Source organism: Pseudoliparis swirei, chromosome 3 (assembly GCF_029220125.1).
Source record: "Pseudoliparis swirei isolate HS2019 ecotype Mariana Trench chromosome 3, NWPU_hadal_v1, whole genome shotgun sequence".
Lineage (NCBI taxonomy): Eukaryota > Metazoa > Chordata > Actinopteri > Perciformes > Liparidae > Pseudoliparis > Pseudoliparis swirei.
Genome location: NC_079390.1, coordinates 756,604 through 777,241, shown reverse-complemented (window position 1 = coordinate 777,241; position 20,638 = coordinate 756,604). Strand labels below are relative to the sequence as shown.

The 20,638-nt window shown below is 47.6% G+C and overlaps 1 protein-coding gene across 1 annotated transcript in view; it reads left to right on the top strand.

Moving 5' to 3' along the window:
* Positions 1-20,638, top strand: part of septin8a (septin 8a) — a 29,506-nt gene that overhangs the window by 6,535 nt on the left and 2,333 nt on the right. Inside the window, exons 4-8 of the mRNA XM_056442940.1 lie at positions 1,584-1,770; positions 6,392-6,553; positions 7,804-7,900; positions 18,999-19,167; positions 20,512-20,638. The exon at positions 20,512-20,638 is cut by the window's right edge and continues 6 nt beyond it. Coding sequence (XP_056298915.1) covers positions 1,584-1,770; positions 6,392-6,553; positions 7,804-7,900; positions 18,999-19,167; positions 20,512-20,638 — 742 coding nt within the window. The remainder of the gene's footprint in view (positions 1-1,583; positions 1,771-6,391; positions 6,554-7,803; positions 7,901-18,998; positions 19,168-20,511) is intronic.

Sequence of the window (20,638 nt, the reverse complement as noted above, 5' to 3'; positions counted from 1 at the left end):
AATAAATAACCACAAATAAATAAGAATACAATTGAATATTATTGTCTGATTTATGTTTTGTGTCTAAGAAAATACTTTGAATCTGTAAACTACTGTCTAATAGTCTTATTATTGCCTAATAGTCTTATTATTACCTAATAGTCTTATTATTACCTAATAGTCTTATTACTGCCTAATAGTCTTATTGTTGCCTAATATTACATTACATTACATGTCATTTAGCAGACGCTTTTATCCAAAGCGACTTACAATAAGTGCATTTCAACCTAGAGTACAAACTAAGAACAACAAGAATACAGGAAGTAACATTTCCTCAACATAGTCGAACTACAAAAGTACCATAAGTAAGTGCTATCTAAGTGCCACTGAAGTGCTAATCTGTGTTTTAATCCAGATATAGTCGGAAAAGGTGTGTTTTCAGTCTCAGGCGGAAGATGTAGAGACTTTCTGCTGTCCTGATGTCAGTGGGGAGCTCGTTCCACCACTGAGGAGCCAGGACAGCAAACAGTCTGGATGTAGAGTGATTAGCTTATTAATGACTTATAGTCTTATTATTGCCATTTTTATAAGCCTAAATAAGTATTTTTATTTTTTAACCAAGGTTAAATGTTATTTCACAAGTTTAAATACGACTTTTTCTCACTTTTTCATGCATACATCGAGTTTCCACAGAATCTTTTCTCATGTAAATGTGTTGTGAAGTCCTGGACAGCCATTGGTCGACACGCGTAGGACCCGGGGATCAGGTCTTCGTTGCTCTGGAGGAGGAGGAGGATCTTTTTTTTGTATTCTTCGTAAACATGCAGCTGTGGAATGTTCTTCTTCTTGTGACCCGGCCGGCGAGCGGCGCTCTCACGCCCTCTGAGGCCGGAGGACGGACCCCACGGCGGAGCGTACGCGCCCACCGAGGGCGCCTCGAGGCCACGGCGCCGCATCCCTCAGAGGAGACTGAAGAGACACGTGGCGGGAGAGGACGGGCGCCTGAACACGGCGCCGGCCGAGCACGCAGAACATCGAGACTCCCGTCGCCCTCTGAGCCGCAACATGAGACTTACATCGAGCGATCCTTCAGGGACAAAGAAACCGCTGGCATCCAATCATAAGACTCGACACTGAATATGTGATGCTCGCTTCTTATCGGTGGCTCAGAGTGGCTCTTCAGTCACTCTGAAGCATCATCAGGGGTCTATGACTGCTGTTATTCAGGGTGAGGGGTTCCCTGTGACTGCTGTTATTCAGAGCTGTATCTTTGTCTATGATGCAGTTCATTAAATGCGTCTGGCGGCTCACGGCTCTGTTTAATGGGTTAAAGTTGCCGACTCAAATGAACTCTGGTCCACTGGGGCCACCGTAGGCTCCAACGAGCTGCCGAGCGCCGTGAGGACGGGAAGCTCCTCCTCCTCTGTGATCCCATCGAGCCGAGCTCTCGTTAAATGCCGAGCCGCTGCTCTCGGCCAGGTTCCCGGCGTGGCCCCTCCCCCAGTGGCGAGGCCACGCCTCCTTTCACATTCATCACGCACGCATGAAATGACAAATATGTATGCTTTGTTGCCCACGCGACTCACTCCGGTTCCTCTCCGCAGCTTCAAGCCCATCGTCGACTACATCGACACCGAGTTTGAGAACTTCCTCCAGGAGGAGCTGAAGATCAAACGCTCGCTGTTCAACCACCACGACACGCGCATCCACGTCTGCCTCTACTTCATCGCCCCCACAGGCCACGCCCTCAAGGCCCTGGACCTCGTCACCATGAAGAAGCTGGACAGCAAGGTACACACCATGCACACAATGTACACACCATGCACACACCGTGCACACACCGTGCACACACCGTGCACACACCGTGCACACAATGCACACAACATGTACACACCATGTACACAATGTACACACCATGTACACACCATGTACACACCATGTACACAACATGCACACAATGCACACAACATGTACACAATGTACACAACATGCACACCATGAACACACAATGCACACACCATGTACACACCATGCACACAATGTACACAACATGCACACCATGAACACACAATGCACACACCATGTACACAATGCACACAATGTACACAACATGCACACACCATGTACACACCATGCACACAATGTACACAACATGCACACAATGCACACACCATGTACACACCATGCACACACCATGCACACACAATGCACACAATGTACACAACATGTACACAACATGTACACACCATGCACACACCATGTACACACCATGTACACACAATGTACACACCGTGCACATGTACACAACATGTACACAATGCACACAATGTACACAACATGTACACAACATGTACACACATGTACACACCATGTACACACCATGCACACAATGTACACAACATGTACACACCATGCACACCATGTACACAACATGTACACAACATGTACACACCATGTACACACCATGCACACAATGTACACAACATGCACACAATGTACACACCATGCACACATGTACACAATGTACACACCATGTACACACCATGTACACACCATGCACACACCATGTACACACCATGCACACCATGTACACACCATGCACACACCATGTACACACCATGCACACCATGTACACACCATGTACACACAATGCACACACCATGTACACACCATGCACACAATGTACACAACATGTACACAACATGCACACACCATGTACACACCATGCACACAATGTACACAACATGTACACAACATGTATACAACATGTACACACCATGCACACAATGTACACACAATGCACACACCATGTACACACCATGTACACAATGTACACACCATGTACACACCATGCACACAATGTACACACAATGCACACACCATGTACACACCATGCACACCATGTACACAACATGCACAACATGTACACAACATGCACACCATGTACACAACATGCACACCATGTACACACCATGCACACAATGTACACACAATGCACACACCATGTACACACCATGTACACAACATGCACAACATGCACACACCATGTACACACCATGTACACAACATGCACAACATGCACACACCATGTACACACAATGCACACACCATGCACACAATGTACACACCATGCACACACCGTGCACACAATGCACACAATGTACACAACATGTACACCATGTACACACCATGTACACACAATGCACACACCATGTACACACCATGTACACACCATGCACACAATGTACACAACATGTACACACAATGCACACACCATGTACACCATGTACACCATGTACACACCATGTATACACACAGAACACACCATGTACACACCATGTACACACAGGTACACACGATGTATACACAATGTATACACACAGAACACACCAGGTACACACCAGGTACACACCAGGTACACACCATGTACACAGGATGTACACACAGACGGCTGCTGCTCGGGGCGTGAAAGAAAGGGAGGGGGGGGAGAGTTTAGGGGGGAGGGCGAGAAAACTCTGCATTTTAATAGTGGGGAGAAAATTATATTTTAATAGTGGGGAGACAACTCTATATTGTGATAGTTTGAAGAAAACTCTATATTTTAATATTGTAGAGGAAACTATATTTTAATATTAGGGATACAACTCTATATTTTAATAATGTGGAGAAAACTATATTTTAATAGTGAGGATAAAAGTATATTTTAATAGTGTAGAGACAACTATTTTAATATTGGGGAGAAAACTACATTTTAATAGTTTGAAGAAAACTGTATATTTTAATAGTGTGGAGAAAACTCAGCACCTGAGGACCACCTGAGGACCACTTGTGCTCCTCAAAGCCACGGACTAGAATCCTTTTCAGCAGAGAGATGACCACGGGGCCGTCTCCACCGGCCAATGGAGTGACAATAAGCTGGCGCCCTGCGGCGGCCAGCTGTCCCCCCTCAGCCAGCTACATACATTACCCTCATGTAGCTCTCTTAATGAGTGGAGCTTACCTCCGCTGCACCTCCTCATCCGTGTGAACCAAACCATCTTTCTCCTGAATGTCTGTGAGGAACATTTGGGTTTTGGCTTTTTCATTTGCACAGTTGCAGGAATAATCAAATAAGAGCAATAATGGCAGCGGGCATTTAATCCCAAATGATTGACAGCATTGGGAGTGCAGCAGCGTGTTGAGTTCTAGTGGGACGCCATGGTGCCCCCCCCCCCCCCCCTCGGCCCCTGTTTCACCTGAAAGCAAGCCGGTGTTGAGGGACCACGGTGTGAAGGCGACGCCGCTCTCCTGGGCCTGACGGGGTGTTTTTTACGCTGCGGTCTCCTCACGCATGAAATAATAATGTGTTGCAGGCAATATCTGCAGCGACTCGGCACGTCCCGTCAATCTGTGCACGTTTCTATGAGCTCTCCACGGCCACAGGTCCACCACAGCGGCTCCTGCTTCGTCTCTATTGGGCCGAACGAATGAACCAGGGCTTCAACTCCTGATTATCTTCATCACACTAGTTATTTTTACGTGAAACAATTCACTGTTTGGCATGTAAACTGTTGAACATATTGAACACATGCATGTTTCCAAGTAACACTTTTACAATCTACTTACAATTAAGAGATTTGATCTCCCTGAGTGGCATGGTTATGCTGCCTTTGAAGTGAATATATATATATATATATATATATTAATGTGTGTATATATATATTAATTTATATAAATAAAAATATATATTTATATACATATATATAAATACATATTTGTATATTTGTGTGTGTATATATATATTAATTTATATAAATAAAATATATATAAATAAATATTTAGATATTTATATATATATATATTTAAATAAAACATTAACAGAACTATAGATGCATAACAGAACTGTCGACCAGATAAAAACCAGGCAAGTGGACCACAGACTACTGTTTCCTCAGACAATGGTGTTTTTCTAGTGAATGGGTCCGACCCCTCCCTCCAGAGGACGGCTGAAGGCCCACTAGAGTGAGTTGAAGAGAGATAAGAGTCGTTAAGGAGATCTCCTTTTGTTTAAAACATTTTTTTCTTAAATGGGAGAAAATCTGTACAAGTTAATGATGTACCAATAGGATAAAGAGCATTTAGTTTGTGGAGGTCATTTGACAAACAAGGGTTAATATTTCCCTTTTTTAAAATGTCTCGTATGCTCTATAATCACATCTACATGTTTCTGTTGGTGAGATTGTTTTTGTGATCAGAGGTTTTTCAAAGGGAAGTCTGGAGGGCGAAGATACTACAATCATAGAGAAGTTTAGTTTGAGTTTTCCGGCTTATCGGCAGAGTTGGAGCCGCTTTAATTTCATCAGCGTCCAATTATCACACTTTGCATCAAACTACGGATTCTTTCTGAGAGTCGTAGCTCATCTGGACCTGATACCATTGTGGATAAATGTGTTTTCATGCTTTATTTGTACCATCAAAGTAAACCATTGGTAGTTGTCTCTACACCTCTAGTATATTCCAAAGTTCTCATTTGGCACTGTGCCACAAAATGTAGGCAAACCAATGGATCTCCAGCCCACAGCTAACGGACTGCGTGGCCACGTTGTACTCCCTATTTCCCAGAAATTAGGCGTCTGAGCAGCTGATTATCACCAACGTTGAAGTCCTCATTAAAACTGTTCAAGATAAATAAATAAAAAAGCCAGAACTATCAGTAAATGTGAATTCTCTTCTCCTTCAATACTCATCTCGCGTGCATCCTGCTTTGCTCCACATCTGGTGCTCTGAGAACTATTTGGGAAAACCCAGCTGGGAAAACTCTGCAGTGGGAAGTGACCCTCCCTGTCCCCTCACTCCTCACGAGTCCTCCTTCCCTCGCCGCTGGATTAGTGCACTCTGTTCATACGGGGTCGATCCGGCCGCCCTGCTGTAACCAACGGTCCCACGGCGCGATGAGCCTGTAATTCGACTCCCGACCAGCTCTCCGCTCCGGGGCGCCAGGTGGGCGTGGCTCTGTGGATCCGCGGTGGATGCTCCTCGATCTCGCCGACGCAGAGGAATGCAGACGGACTGTTTATTGCTGCACATCTGCTGCTGATTGGAGCTGGAGCCCAGCGTGTTTTCATAATCCCTGATTGTTTGACGGGTCCGTCGGGGTTCTGACTCCACGGCGTCAGCCACGAATCGCCATGATTGGGTCTCCAGCGTGCTCGGTGCTGCATTCAGTGTCTGTTCACACGGAGGTTAATGGCTCGACTCTGAAAGTCCCTGAACACATCGTGTTGACTGACTCGTCACGTCGGACTACACACAATGAACTCCACGTTTATAGCTTTCAATACACGACGGCGTGATGATGGTTCAATAACTCTGTTTATTACCCCCCCTGTCTCTCTCTCTCTCTCTCTTTTCTCCTCCTCCTTTCCCCCCTCAGGTGAACATCATTCCCATTATTGCCAAAGCGGACACGATCTCAAAGAGCGAGCTCCAGAAATTCAAGATCAAGATCATGAGTGAGTTGGTGAGCAACGGCGTGCAGATATACCAGTTCCCCACGGGCGACGACGCCATCAGCGAGATCAACGCCTCCATGAACGTAAGTTCGGCCTGTCGAGCGTCTAGCGCTTTTAGCATTTAGCGCTTTTAAATTTAACGCTTTTAGCATTTAGCGCTTTTACATTTAGCGCTTTTAGCATTTAGCGCTTTTAAATTTAACGCTTTTAGCATTTAGCGCTTTTACATTTAGCGTTTTTAGCATTTAGCGCTTTTACATTTAGCGTTTTTAGCATTTAACGCTTTTAGCATTTAATGCTTTTAGCATTTAGCGCTTTTAGCATTTAACTCTTAGCATTTAACTCTTTTAGCATTTAACGCTTTTAGCATTTAGCGCTTTTAGCATTTAACGCTTTTACATTTAGCGCTTTTAGCATTTAGCGCTTTTAGCATTTAACTCTTTTAGCAGCACTGTTGCATTAAAAAGGATCACGCGTGTCACACATCTGGACCCGGCAGCACACGCCGACACCATTTTACTGCTTTTAACACGCACTGAGAAGCTGGTTTGTTCCTCTCATTTGGACACGTTGTCATCTGTGAGCGTGAAGAGGGAAACCGGATAAACCGTATAAATATGAGCAAATACCAGCCGACTCTGGACGTGCATTTTACGCAAACGTCATATCGGGGTTTTACACAAAACTGAATGAATGCCGGCTCAGTTTGTTTGCACCTGTTGCCCCAAATTCTCAGTTATTTACATTATTATGATAACAAAAGAAGATTGTTTAGGCCCCCCTCCCCCCGTCTATTCATAGTCGGTGACATCACTCCCACTCTCACCAGCTTGTTCCAGCCAGCTGGTTTCAACTCGCCACCTAATTCTTGACGTCGAACGCGACGTGTTTTTCCCATGATGCTTCACTGCCGATCTTAACGAGGCTGTCGTGGCTGTGAGAGCAGTAAGAACGTGTGTGTGTGTGTGTTTTATCACTTAACTCAATGGGCCTCTCGGTAAAGTTAAAACGCCGCTCTGGGGTGGTCACCCGTCTCTGTTGTGGTCTGGTTGTGAACGATCATGTGACCGCGGCCGCGCCGAGGCTCGTTTTATCTGAACGCCAACGCTTAATCGTCGTCTCGTTTGTCGCGTTATTTGTCCGTGCCGTGTTTGTGTCTCGTGAAATGCAACTCGCCGAGCTACAAAGAATACCGGCGTGAAGAAGAAACTCGTTCAGGAAGTGTGACTCAGAAGAGGAGGAGGGGGGGGGGGGCTGGGCTGGGACTCGGCTCCAGCGCCACCTGTGGCCTCTTGACCTTCTTTAACACACACACCTTCTTTACTCTGTGCAGGCCCACCTGCCCTTTGCTGTGGTGGGGAGCGTGGAGGAGGTCAAAGTGGGGAACAAGACCGTGAGGGCCAGACAGTACCCCTGGGGCATCGTGCAAGGTGAGAAGTGTGTGTGTGCGTGCGTCTGAGTATCTGAAGGTTCATTCCACAAAGCGGTAGTTAATTATTAATGAACCATTTTGAGGTAAAGATGAGGGTGGGGTGCTACCTCATGGGATAGTGTCACTCATTTGAATTCCCCTCAACCAATCAGGACACAGCGTCAGTACTTCAACTCCGGTACAGTCTTTTTTATGACGCATTATAAGTGTGCATGCATCGTGGTTCTTCAGGGTTTATGCGTCTGAGGGGTCATGCGTGTATCGAGGTCCACGGCTCCGCCTCTTTACGTTCCCCGTGGCCGCGCTCTACTCTGATTGGCTGCGGCGCCTTCGTCATGTTCAGGACGCAGAGCGCCACGCGTGGATTAGAAAGTGGACAATAAAAAACAGAGATACACTTTTATTGATTCCCAGCGGCACACAAGTACAGATAAAAAGAGAAAGTCAAATAAATAAATAAGAGATTCATGTATAACATTAGAAACTAGAATGGGCACTCGGTAGAGCGCATACCTTCGCATATCACAAGATTGGGCATTGAATTATGAACATTTTGGCATTAGTTGCATGCCAATTGGACAAAAATGTATCGTGCTATGGTAAAAAAAGAGTTTGACCTTTCCATGACCTTGACCTTTGACCCGATTGATCCCAAAATCTAATCAAATGGTCCCCGGATAATAACCAATCATCCCACCAAATTTCATGCGATTCAAGAACATTTTGACCTGTTCATGACCTTTGACCTTGACCTTTGACCCGATCGATCCCAAAATCTAGTCAACTGGTCCCCGGATAATAAACAATCATCCCACCAAATTTCATGCGATTCGGTTGAATACTTTTTGAGTTCTGCGAAAGATTTTGACCTGTTGATGACCTTTGACCTTGACCTTTGACCCGATCGATCCCAAAATCTAATCAACTGGTCCCCGGATAATAAACAATCATCCCACCAAATTTCATGCGATTCGGTTCAATACTTTTGAGTTCTGCGAAGATTTTGACCTGTTCATGACCTTTGACCTTGACCTTTGACCCGATCGATCCCAAAATCTAATCAACTGGTCCCCGGATAATAAACAATCATCCCACCAAATTTCATGCGATTCGGTTCAATACTTTTTGAGTTCTGCGAAAGATTTTGACCTGTTCATGACCTTTGACCTTGACCTTTGACCCGATCGATCCCAAAATCTAATCAACTGGTCCCCGGATAATAAACAATCATCCCACCAAATTTCATGCGATTCGGTTCAATACTTTTTGAGTTCTGCGAAAGATTTTGACCTGTTCATGACCGTTGACCTTTGACCCGATCGATCCCAAAATCTAATCAACTGGTCCCCGGATAATAAACAATCATCCCACCAAATTTCATGTGATTCGGTTCAATACTTTTTGAGTTTTGCGAATAACACGCATACAAATAAATAAATAAACTAGAATGGGCACTCGGTAGAGCGCATACCTTCGCATATCACAAGATTGGGCATTGAATTATGAACATTTTGGCATTAGTTGCATGCCAATTGGACAAAAATGTATCGTGCTATGGTAAAAAAATAGTTTGACCTTTCCTTGACCTTGACCTTTGACCCGATTGATCCCAAAATCTAATCAAATGGTCCCCGGATAATAACCAATCATCCCACCAAATTTCATGCGATTCAAGAACATTTTGACCTGTTCATGACCTTTGACCTTGACCTTTGACCCGATCGATCCCAAAATCTAGTCAACTGGTCCCCGGATAATAAACAATCATCCCACCAAATTTCATGCGATTCGGTTCAATACTTTTTGAGTTCTGCGAAAGATTTTGACCTGTTCATGACCTTTGACCCGATCGATCCCAAAATCTAATCAACTGGTCCCCGGATAATAAACAATCATCCCACCAAATTTCATGCGATTCGGTTAAATACTTTTTGAGATTTGCGAATAACACGCATACAAATAAATAAATAAATAAATAAACTAGAATGGGCACTCGGTAGAGTGCATACCTTCGCAAGATTGGGCATTGAATTATGAACATGTTGGCATTAGTTGCATGCCAATTGGATAAAAATTGACCGTGCTATGGTAAAAAAAAGAGTTTGACCTTTCCATGACCTTGACCTTGACCCGATTGATCCCAAAATCTAATCAAATGGTCCCCGGATAATAACTAATCATCCCACCAAATTTCATGCGATTCAAGAAGATGTTGACCTTTTCATGACCGTGACCTTTGACCCGATCGATCCCAAAATCTAATCAAATGGTCCCCGGATAATAAACAATCATCCCACCAAATTTCATGCGATTCGGTTTAAAACTTTTTTTGTTATGCGAATAACACGCATACAAATAAATAAATAAATACACGGCGATCAAAACATAACCTTCCGCATTTTCAATGCGAAGGTAATAAATAAATAAATAAATACACGGCGATCAAAACATAACCTTCCGGCATTTTCAATGCGCAGGTAACTAAACATCTATACAAGAGAATTTTGAGCAAGTGATGGTTTAATTAATACCGCAATTGCACTTTTTAAAAATATTCTGAGAAATTTGTATTAATAATTCTTTTAGCAACGGTTCAAATATTTGCTGGGATTTTCTTCTTTTTTTGGGGGGTCACATGAGCCAGTAAAGATGGACCAAACGACACGTAAGAGCACGTGGAGGAGAATTGAGGAACAGCGTAATCAACTTCCACTTTTCTGCTTCTCGATGGAGAATCGGCACAAAATATAACTGCAGATCAGAAGCGTCGATCAGGAGAAGAGACGCTCTCCCGCTCGCGGCGGAGTGGCGAGTGCATCGGTTTGTCTTTTTATTTATACCCTCCCTCCTCCCGCCGAGTGCCCTTCACAGCCGGCGCGGCAATGTCCAGTCCCTCCTCCCGCCGAGTGCCCTTCACAGATGGCGCGGCAATGTCCAGTCGCCGTCGCGGCAGCTCCGCGGAGATTGTGCGCTCTTTTAGTTTTTGTGTTTATTTTTAATATTTTCTTTGCCACAAACACATCGGCACTAACAACATACGACCGCAGCACACTTCTGGACATAAACTTTTGCGCAAAACAAGGGTTTTTGTCCACTTTTTCCATCGATCCAGCGTGGCCGGCAGAGATCGTACGAGCGAACCACAACAACAGCAGTGGAGCCGCTACTACGGAAGACGCGAAAACATCGAGGAACGGGCGAATTCGGAACAGACTGAGAGTTCAAGCCCACCGTCCACCTCTGCCCAGCATCCTTCTTGCTAACGTCCAGTCTCTGGAAAATAAGATGGATGATTTTAGGGCAAGGATCAGATTCCAACGGGACATGCGGGATTGTAACATCTTTTGTCTGGCGGAAACTTGGCTGACCCGCTGGTGCGGATCGAGCCATATGTCCAACCGAGTCCTTCTCTGTTTTCCGTGCAGACAGAGCGGAAGAGTCTGGTAAATCTAAGGGTGGAGGGTCTGCTTCATGACGAACAACATGTGGTGCGATCCCAAGAACATTAAGACTCTTTCTCGTTCCTGCTCGCGAACCTGGAACATCTGGCGATCTCATGCCGTCCATTCTACCTTCCCCGGGAGTTCAGCTCGGTCATCACCACAGCCGTCTACATTCCACCACAAGCGGACACCGACGTAGCACTATCGGAGCTACATGATGTGTTATGTCGGCATCAGAACAAGTATCCCGACGCGGCTGTGGTGGTGGCTGGGGACTTTAACAAGGCAAACCTAAAAAAAGTCATGCCGAACTTTCACCAGCACATTACGTGTGCTACCAGAGGGGAAAGAACGTTGGACCACTGATTGAGCTGGGACTGAACACCCCCCTGTGTGCTTGGATCCTGGACTTCCTGACCGCCAGGCCACAGGTGGTCAGGGTGGGCAGACACACCTCCAAATCCCTCACCCTGAACACAGGATCCCCCCAGGGTTGCGTCCTCAGCCCCCTACTGTACTCCCTGTACACACATGACTGTGTGGCCAGGTTCAGCTCCAACACCATCATCAAGTTTGCGGATGACACAGTGGTGGTGGGCCTGATCTCCGACAACGGCGAGAAGGCCTACCTGGAGGAAGTTGCTGATCTGTCACTCTGGTGCCAGGACAACAGCCTCATCATGAATGTCACCAAAACTAAGGAGCTGATTGTGGACTTTAGGAAGGTACAACAACAGAGGACGTACTCACCACTGGGGATTAACGGGACTACTGTGGAGAGGGTGAGCAGGTATAAATACCTGGGAGTCCACATCACCGAGGATCTGACATGGTCAACAAACACAGACACTCTGGTGAGAAAGGCAAGGCAGCGCCTCTACCACCTCAGGCAGCTGAGGAAATTTAAAGTTTCCCAGAGGATCCTTCAGTCCTTCTACTCTGGAGCTGTAGAGGGCGTCCTGACAGGAAGCATCACAGCCTGGTTTGGCAACTGCTCCGCTCAGGACAGGAAGGCTCTGCAGAGAGTAGTGCGTTCGGCTGAGCGCACTATTGGAACTACACTCCCCACCCTGCAGGACTTGTACACCAGGAGGTGCAGAACCAGAGCCGGCAGGATCATGAAGGATCCTCACCACCCCAACAACAGACTGTTTCAGCTGCTGCGGTCAGGCAGGCGCCTCCGTAGTCACGCTGCAAGAACAGAGAGACTGAGACGGAGTTTCTTTCCTCAGGCCATCAGGATTGTGAACTCCGACCTCACCAGGACCCCCACATAGACCCACACAACTGCCCCTCTTAGGCACACACACACACACACTTACTGTAAATATTGTGTTGTTTTTTATTTGTAAATAGTGTGTACTTGTTGCCCTTGCACATTCCTGCTGAGCATTGCCACTTTCATTTCACTGCACACCCTGTGTGTGTATGTGACAAATAAAACATCTTGAATCTTGAATCTTGAATACGCCATTCAAGAGAGGCTATAAGGCTGTCTCTCTCCCTCCGTTAGGGAAATCAGACCATGCCGCCATTTTTCTGCTTCCGGAGTATAAACAAAGGATCGCGCGGGAAGCGGTAGTGACGAGGAACGTAATGCGGTGGTCTGACCAATCAGAGGCTGAGCTACAGGACGCTCTGCGTGTCGTCGACTGGGACATGATCCAATCCAGTTCCAGTGACGTCAGCGAGTTTTGAGTAGCAATGAGCCTCATAGCAACGCTAACGGACACCATCGTCCCCACGGTAAAGTTAGGGTCTTTCCTAATCAAAAGCCGTGGGTTGATAGATCCATCCGTGAAGCTGTGAGCGCCCGTACTGCTGCCTATAACTCCGGTCTTGTATCCGGCAACATGGGCAGTACAAGGCAGCGGTCTATGGACTGAGGAGGCGGTGAAGAACGCCAAAGGAGGTACCGAGACAGAGTGGAATCACAGATGGAGCAGCGCGACACCAGGCGCCTATGGCAGGGGCTACGGACTATCACAAACTACGGAGCAGACCCGCGCAATGGTGAGTGCCGGCGCATCCCTAGCGGACGACCTGAACTCATTTTATGCGGTTTGAGGCTAGCAACAACAGCGCTAGCTCGCCGACTAACAACAACACCGTTAAGCGTGGCGAGGTGAGTTCTACCGCTGGGGATGAACACACACTCTCTGTGACCGAGCACAGTGTGAGGAGGGCTCTGTTGAGGGTGAACACCAGGAAAGCTGCAGGTCCAGATGGCATATCTGGGCGAGTACTGAAGACCTGTGCTAACCAGCTAGCTCCAGTGTTCACCACAATATTCAACCTCTCCTGGCTGAGTCCGTGGTCCCCGCCTGCTTCAAGAGATCCACTATTGTCCCTGTGCCCAAGAATGCTTCTCCAGCATGTATGAATGACTACCGAAGGATGGCCCTCACCTCGGTGGTCATGAAATGCTGAGAGGCTGATAAAGGACTACATCTGCGCCTTCCTCCTTCCTCCATGGACCCGCTGCAGTTTGCTTATCGCCCAAACAGATCCACGGATGATGCTGTCTCCCAGGTACTGCACACCACACTCTCTCATCTGGACCGCCAGAGGGGGGGCTATGTGAGACTACTGTTCATTGATTATAGTTCAGCTTTCAACACCATAGTCCCCTCCAGACTGGCGGCAAGCTGATTGAGCTGGGACTGAACACCCCTGTGTGCTTGGATCCTGGACTTCCTGACCGCCAGGCCACAGGTGGTCAGGGTGGGCAGACACACCTCAAATCCCTCACCCTGAACACAGGATCCCCCAGGGTTGCGTCCTCAGCCCCTACTGTACTCCTGTACACACATGACTGTGTGGCCAGGTTCAGCTCAACACCATCATCAAGTTTGCGGATGACACAGTGGTGGTGGGCCTGATCTCCGACCACGGCGAGAAGGCCTACCTGGAGGAAGTTGCTGATCTGTCACTCTGGTGCGGGACAACAGCCTCATCATGAATGTCACCAAAACTAAGGAGCTGATTGTGGACTTTAGGAAGGTACAACAACAGAGGACGTACTCACCACTGGGGATTAACGGGACTACTGTGGAGAGGGTGGCGGGTATAAATACCTGGGAGTCCACATCACCGAGGATCTGACATGGTCAACAAACACAGACACTCTGGTGAGAAAGGCAAGGCAGCGCCTCTACCACCTCAGGCAGCTGAGGAAATTTAAAGTTTCCCAGAGGATCCTTCAGTCCTTCTACTCTGGAGCTGTAGAGGCGTCCTGACAGGAAGCATCACAGCCTGGTTTGGCAACTGCTCCGCTCAGGACAGGAAGGCTCTGCAGAGAGTAGTGCGTTCGGCTGAGCGCACTATTGGAACTACACTCCCACCCTGCAGGACTTGTACACCAGGAGGTGCAGAACCAGAGCCGGCAGGATCATGAAGGATCCTCACCACCCCAACAACAGACTGTTTCAGCTGCTGCGGTCAGGCAGGCGCCTCCGTAGTCACGCTGCAAGAACAGAGAGACTGAGACGGAGTTTCTTTCCTCAGGCCATCAGGATTGTGAACTCCGACCTCACCAGGACCCCCACATAGACCCACACAACTGCCCCTCTTAGGCACACACACACACACACACACACACTTACTGTAAATATTGTGTTGTTTTTTATTTGTAAATAGTGTGTACTTGTTGCCCTTGCACATTCCTGCTGAGCATTGCCACTTTCATTTCACTGCACACCCTGTGTGTGTATGTGACAAATAAAACATCTTGAATCTTGAATCTTGAATCTTGACTTCACACAGAGACCAAGGGCGAGTGGGCGGAGAGGGCTTCAGGACTGTGTGTGTGTGTGTGTGTGTGTGTGTACTTATAGCACTGTGTGTGAATGTGTGTACATATAACATTGTGTGTGTGGTTGTGTAAAAGACCACAACTGTATGATATAATTCCCCCGTGATGTGCAACCTCAATACCGATGTGAGTGTCTGTGAGTGTGTGTGTGCATTGTCCATGGAGACGTCTCTGTTTCCCACAGCTCTTTCCTCGTCTCGTCAGTGAGAGTAAACATTTAAATGTAATAATGTCATGAGGGTTGTGCTGTGAGAATGTTCCTGCTCAGATGGGAGTCCTTCCCTCCCTCCAGTTCTCTCTCTCTCCCCCATCATCCCCTGACCACTCTCTCATTCCCCAACCCCCTGAGGGCTCTGTGGTTATTTATAAAGCCTGCTGTGTGTCTCCGGGGGGACTCCATCAGTCACCATGAAGCCAGCCCCGTTGGGTAATACACAGAATAGTGTCGTGTGCAAAACGTTATCTCGGTTTTACTGTAGCCTCATTTCTTTGGAATTTGTCTGTGGATTGTAGTATATATATATATCATTATAATTATATATAAAAAATATATATATAGATATTATATATTTATATAATTATATATATATAATTATATATATATATACATATATATAATAATATATATGTATATATATATTGTCTGAAAACAAGTCTTTGAGCTGATATATTAATATATATATATAAATATGGCAAAAATGGTGATTGTAGAATGTAAAATAAATGCATGATTGTCAAGGGGCAAAGTAAATGTGCAGAGACAAACAACATGCCAGATGTTGCATGAAAGGAATACTGACCATTTAATTTAATCTAAAAGTTGTGTTCAGATGAGAATCACAAGATCCTAAGATTTCTAAAGAAAAATGCGGTTCATTCTTCGTCTTTGTTCTCGGCATCTCGTTGTCTCACCGCCCTCGCCCGCCTCTGATGTGGGACAACACAGACACTTGGCTTTAGTCGGCCTGCTGGACGCCTTCATGCAGAGGACAGACGTCTTGGTGTCCTCAACAGAAACAGTTTGTATGTCACATAGACGGTTATGGTAACCCATCGGAGAGCCGTGAGTGAGTGAGTGGTGGTGGTGAGTGAGTGGTGGTGGTGGTGGTGGTGGAGTGTGAGTGGTGGTGAGTGAGTGAGTGAGTGAGTGGTGGTGAGTGGTGGTGAGTGGTGGTGAGTGAGTGGTGAGTGAGTGGTGGAGTGAGTGAGTGGTGAGTGGTGGTGAGTGAGTGAGTGGTGGTGGTGGAGTGGTGAGTGGTGGTGGTGAGTGGTGGTGAGTGAGTGGTGGTGGTGAGTGGTGAGTGGTGGTGGTGAGTGAGTGAGTGAGTGGTGAGTGGTGGTGGTGAGTGAGTGAGTGAGGTGAGTGGTGGTGAGTGGTGAGTGAGTGGTGGTGAGTGAGTGGTGGTGAGTGGTGAGTGGTGAGTGAGTGAGTGAGTGAGTGAGTGAGTGAGTGAGTGAGTGAGTGAGTGAGTGAGTGAGTGAGTGAGTGAGTGAGTGAGTGAGTGAGTGAGTGAGTGATATCGGCCACGACTTTGCGTTCAGATTCTCAGTCTGTTTTTTTGCGTGTCAATCCCAGATCTCCCGCCCTCAGGAGCTTGTGTTCTCAGACCAGCCCACCAAAACCTGCTAAATGCTAATAACTTCATATTTTTGGGGGGGAAAGAATTATGAATACTCTAGAATTTTAAATATCTCAATTGCAAAAAGTTCGGTGTAAATCGAGACGTTGATCGCCGTCTGACTTTTTACTGAATGTGCAAGATTTCCATAATCTGTAATTGTAAAAGTGTTCAGTGTGTCGTGTTTTTGTGCCTCTAGCCGGCGCGTTGTGTAGATCTCTTGGGCTCCAGAGGGTGAAAGGTCACTCTGGTGACCCCTGACCAGCCGAGCGGCTCAGACATCCACGCTTCTCTCTCTGAGCCACCGGCAGGTGAACGATTCCCTTTTCTCTCCAGTAACATATCCCCGTGTGCACCGACGGGCGTCTCCCAGGGTCTGTAGACAGAAATGACTCCCAGGCGAATCCTTTGATGCCCCCCCCCCCCCCCACCAGCATCTGGTCCACATTGTGGTTTGAAGTGAAACGTCTAGACGCCCATCGGACGGATTGGGTGGACACATTGACTCCTGGTTCTGATATATAATCTTCTAAAAGTTTCTGATATCTCACACGAGTCCGAGCGGCTGCCGTCCATCAGCGGTTCTGCTCGTCTACATCAAATGTTCTTCAGCCTTAGAACACAGACGTGGATCATTTTGATGTGTTTTCATAATTTTAATTTGTTTTTCTAACTGCAGATTTAGTGCATCCATGTTTCTGTTCTCATGTGTGTGTGTGTGTGTGTTCTTTGATATCTCGAGGGCTCGGTGCTGCAGAGGAGTCAGCCTGTTGGCCCTCATCCCGCCCTCAGCGGGGGGGCGGTACAGAGAGACTATGAGATGCCAAATCAACATTCAGTAGCCCCAGAGAACACGTCTGTTTGAACTGGTGCACGCCCACTCACGCTGCGTGGTCGCCCAGAACATCGAAGTACAAATAAGAGTGAGACGTTCAGCTGCACGCCTTTTTAAAAAACCATGTATTTTGGGTCCAAGAGACGCGGCTGAGTCGCTGCATGCAATCCGAGGCTAACGAAGCAGCGGGCCGGGCGTTCCTCAGTTTTCCACGAGGAGAAGCTAAATGCCACGCTAATTGGGACTTTTCAACATCATTACTGCCGTCCTTCACATCCTCGGCGCTCGCAGCTTGCGGTATTTAAACCCAACATTTAAATACACCCCCGCCCCCTCCACCACGTGGCCTCGGTCACCACTTACACCTCAGAGAGATGCTGCAGAGAGATTAACAGGGTGATCTCGTAACTTTCTGCAAAGGGGAAAGTTTTAGTTAGGTGTTGCCGAAATTTACATATTAATATATATAAATATGGCAAAAATGGTGATTGTAGAATGCAAAATAAATACATGATTTTCAAGGGGCAAAGTAAATGTGTTTCTTTGGAATTTGTCTGTGGCTTGTAGTATATATATATTTATATATTTCTATATTTATATATATATATATGTATTATATTTATATATATATTAATATTAATATATATATATAGTCTGAAAACAAGTCTTTGAGCTGATATATTTATATAAATATGGCAAAAATGGTGATTGTAGAATGTAATATAAATGCATGATTGTCAAGGGGCAGAGTAAATGTGCAGAGACAAACAACATGCCAGATGTTGCATAAAAGGAATACTGACAATTTAATTTAATCTAAAAGTTGTGTTCAGATGAGAATCACAAGATCCTAAGATTTCTAAAGAAAAAAATGCGGTTCATTCTTCGTCTTTGTTCTCGGCATCTCGTTGTCTCACCGCCCTCGCCCGCCTCTGATGTGGGACAACACAGACACTCGTTGCCGAAACTTAGAGATTGGAGGAGATTGAGCATATCGAGTAATTAGAAGTTTTCCAAGTTTCCATATTAGTCTGTAAACGCTGGGTCAAAAATAAGGTGATTTAAAAAAAGCCTAATTTTCCAAGAGAGGAGTGATTTTTCTCTATTGGAACCGGATGATTAATTTAAAGGATGCCAAATGGCGATTTTATTAAATTGCGACGGCTTCACATTCCTGCAGAGACGCGCTGTGACTTCCTGCTCGAGATGCAGAGGAAGGGAAACAGACGGCCGGCGCAGAAGAAGAAGCCAGAAGTCCAGATTCTGAACTTTTAAAACTAAAGACTGCAGGCGATCCGAAGCAAATGATTCGTCGTACCTTTGTGAATGAGAACTAAGACGAGCGCCCGATTCTGCCGGTTCCCCCCCCCCCCCCCCCCTTTCAGTCGAGAACGAGAGCCACTGCGACTTCGTGAAACTCCGGGAGATGCTGATCCGGGTCAACATGGAGGACCTCAGGGAGCAGACCCACACCCGCCACTACGAGCTGTACCGGCGCTGCAAGCTGGAGGAGATGGGCTTCATGGACACGGACCCCGACAGCCAGCCCTTCAGGTAGAGAGGGGGAGGGGCAACACGGGGGGAGGGGGGGGGAGAGGATAGAAAGGGTTCCAAAGAGTTCCAAATGGCTCCACAGGGTTCCACAGGCCTCAAAGGCCTCAAAGGGCTCCAAAAGGGAAGGGGGAGGAGACGCCGACTCACCTGTGTCCCCCCTCACCTGTGTCCCTCCTCACCTGTGTCCCCCTCACCTGTGTCCCTCCTCACCTGTGTCCCTCCTCACCTGTGTCCCTCCTCACCTGTGTCCCTCCTCACCTGTGTCCCCCTCACCTGTGTCCCTCCTCACCTGTGTCCCTCCTCACCTGTGTCCCTCCTCACCTGTGTGTCCCTCCTCACCTGTGTCCCTCCTCACCTGTGTCCCTCCTCACCTGTGTCCTCCTCACCTGTGTCCTCCTCACCTGTGTCCTCCTCACCTGTGTCCCTCCTCACCTGTGTCCCTCCTCACCTGTGTCCCTCCTCACCTGTGTCCCTCCTCACCTGTGTCCCCCCTCACCTGTGTCCCCTCCTCACCTGTGTCCCCCTCCTCACCTGTGTCCCCCTCCTCACCTGTGTCCCTCCTCACCTGTGTCCCTCCTCACCTGTGTCCCCCTCACCTGTGTCCCTCCTCACCTGTGTCCCTCCTCACCTGTGTCCCCCTCACCTGTGTCCCCCTCACCTGTGTCCCTCCTCACCTGTGTCCCTCCTCACCTGTGTCCCTCCTCACCTGTGTCCCTCCTCACCTGTGTCCCCCTCACCTGTGTCCCCCTCACCTGTGTCCCTCCTCACCTGTGTCCCTCCTCACCTGTGTCCCTCCTCACCTGTGTCCCTCCTCAACTGTGTGTCCCTCCTCACCTGTGTCCTTCTCACCTGTGTCCTCCTCACCTGTGTCCCCCCTCACCTGTGTCCCCCTCACCTGTGTCCCTCCTCACCTGTGTCCCCCTCCTCACCTGTGTCCCTCCTCACCTGTGTCCCTCCTCACCTGTGTCCCCCTCACCTGTGTCCCTCCTCACCTGTGTCCCTCCTCACCTGTGTCCCCCTCACCTGTGTCCCTCCTCACATGTGTCCCTCCTCACCTGTGTCCCCCCTCACCTGTGTCCCCCTCACCTGTGTCCCTCCTCACCTGTGTCCCCTCCTCACCTGTGTCCCTCCTCACCTGTGTCCCTCCTCACATGTGTCCCCCTCACCTGTGTCCCTCCTCACCTGTGTCCCTCCTCACCTGTGTCCCCCCTCACCTGTGTCCCTCCTCACCTGTGTCCCTCCTCACCTGTGTCCCTCCTCACCTGTGTCCCTCCTCACCTGTGTCCCCCTCACCTGTGTCCCTCCTCACCTGTGTCCCCCCTCACCTGTGTCGTCCTCTTCCAGCCTGCAGGAGACGTACGAGGCCAAGAGGAAGGAGTTCCTGGCCGACCTTCAGCACAATGAGGAGCAGATGAGGCAAATGTTTGTGAATAAAGTGAAAGAGACGGAGGCGGAGCTAAAGGAGAAGGAG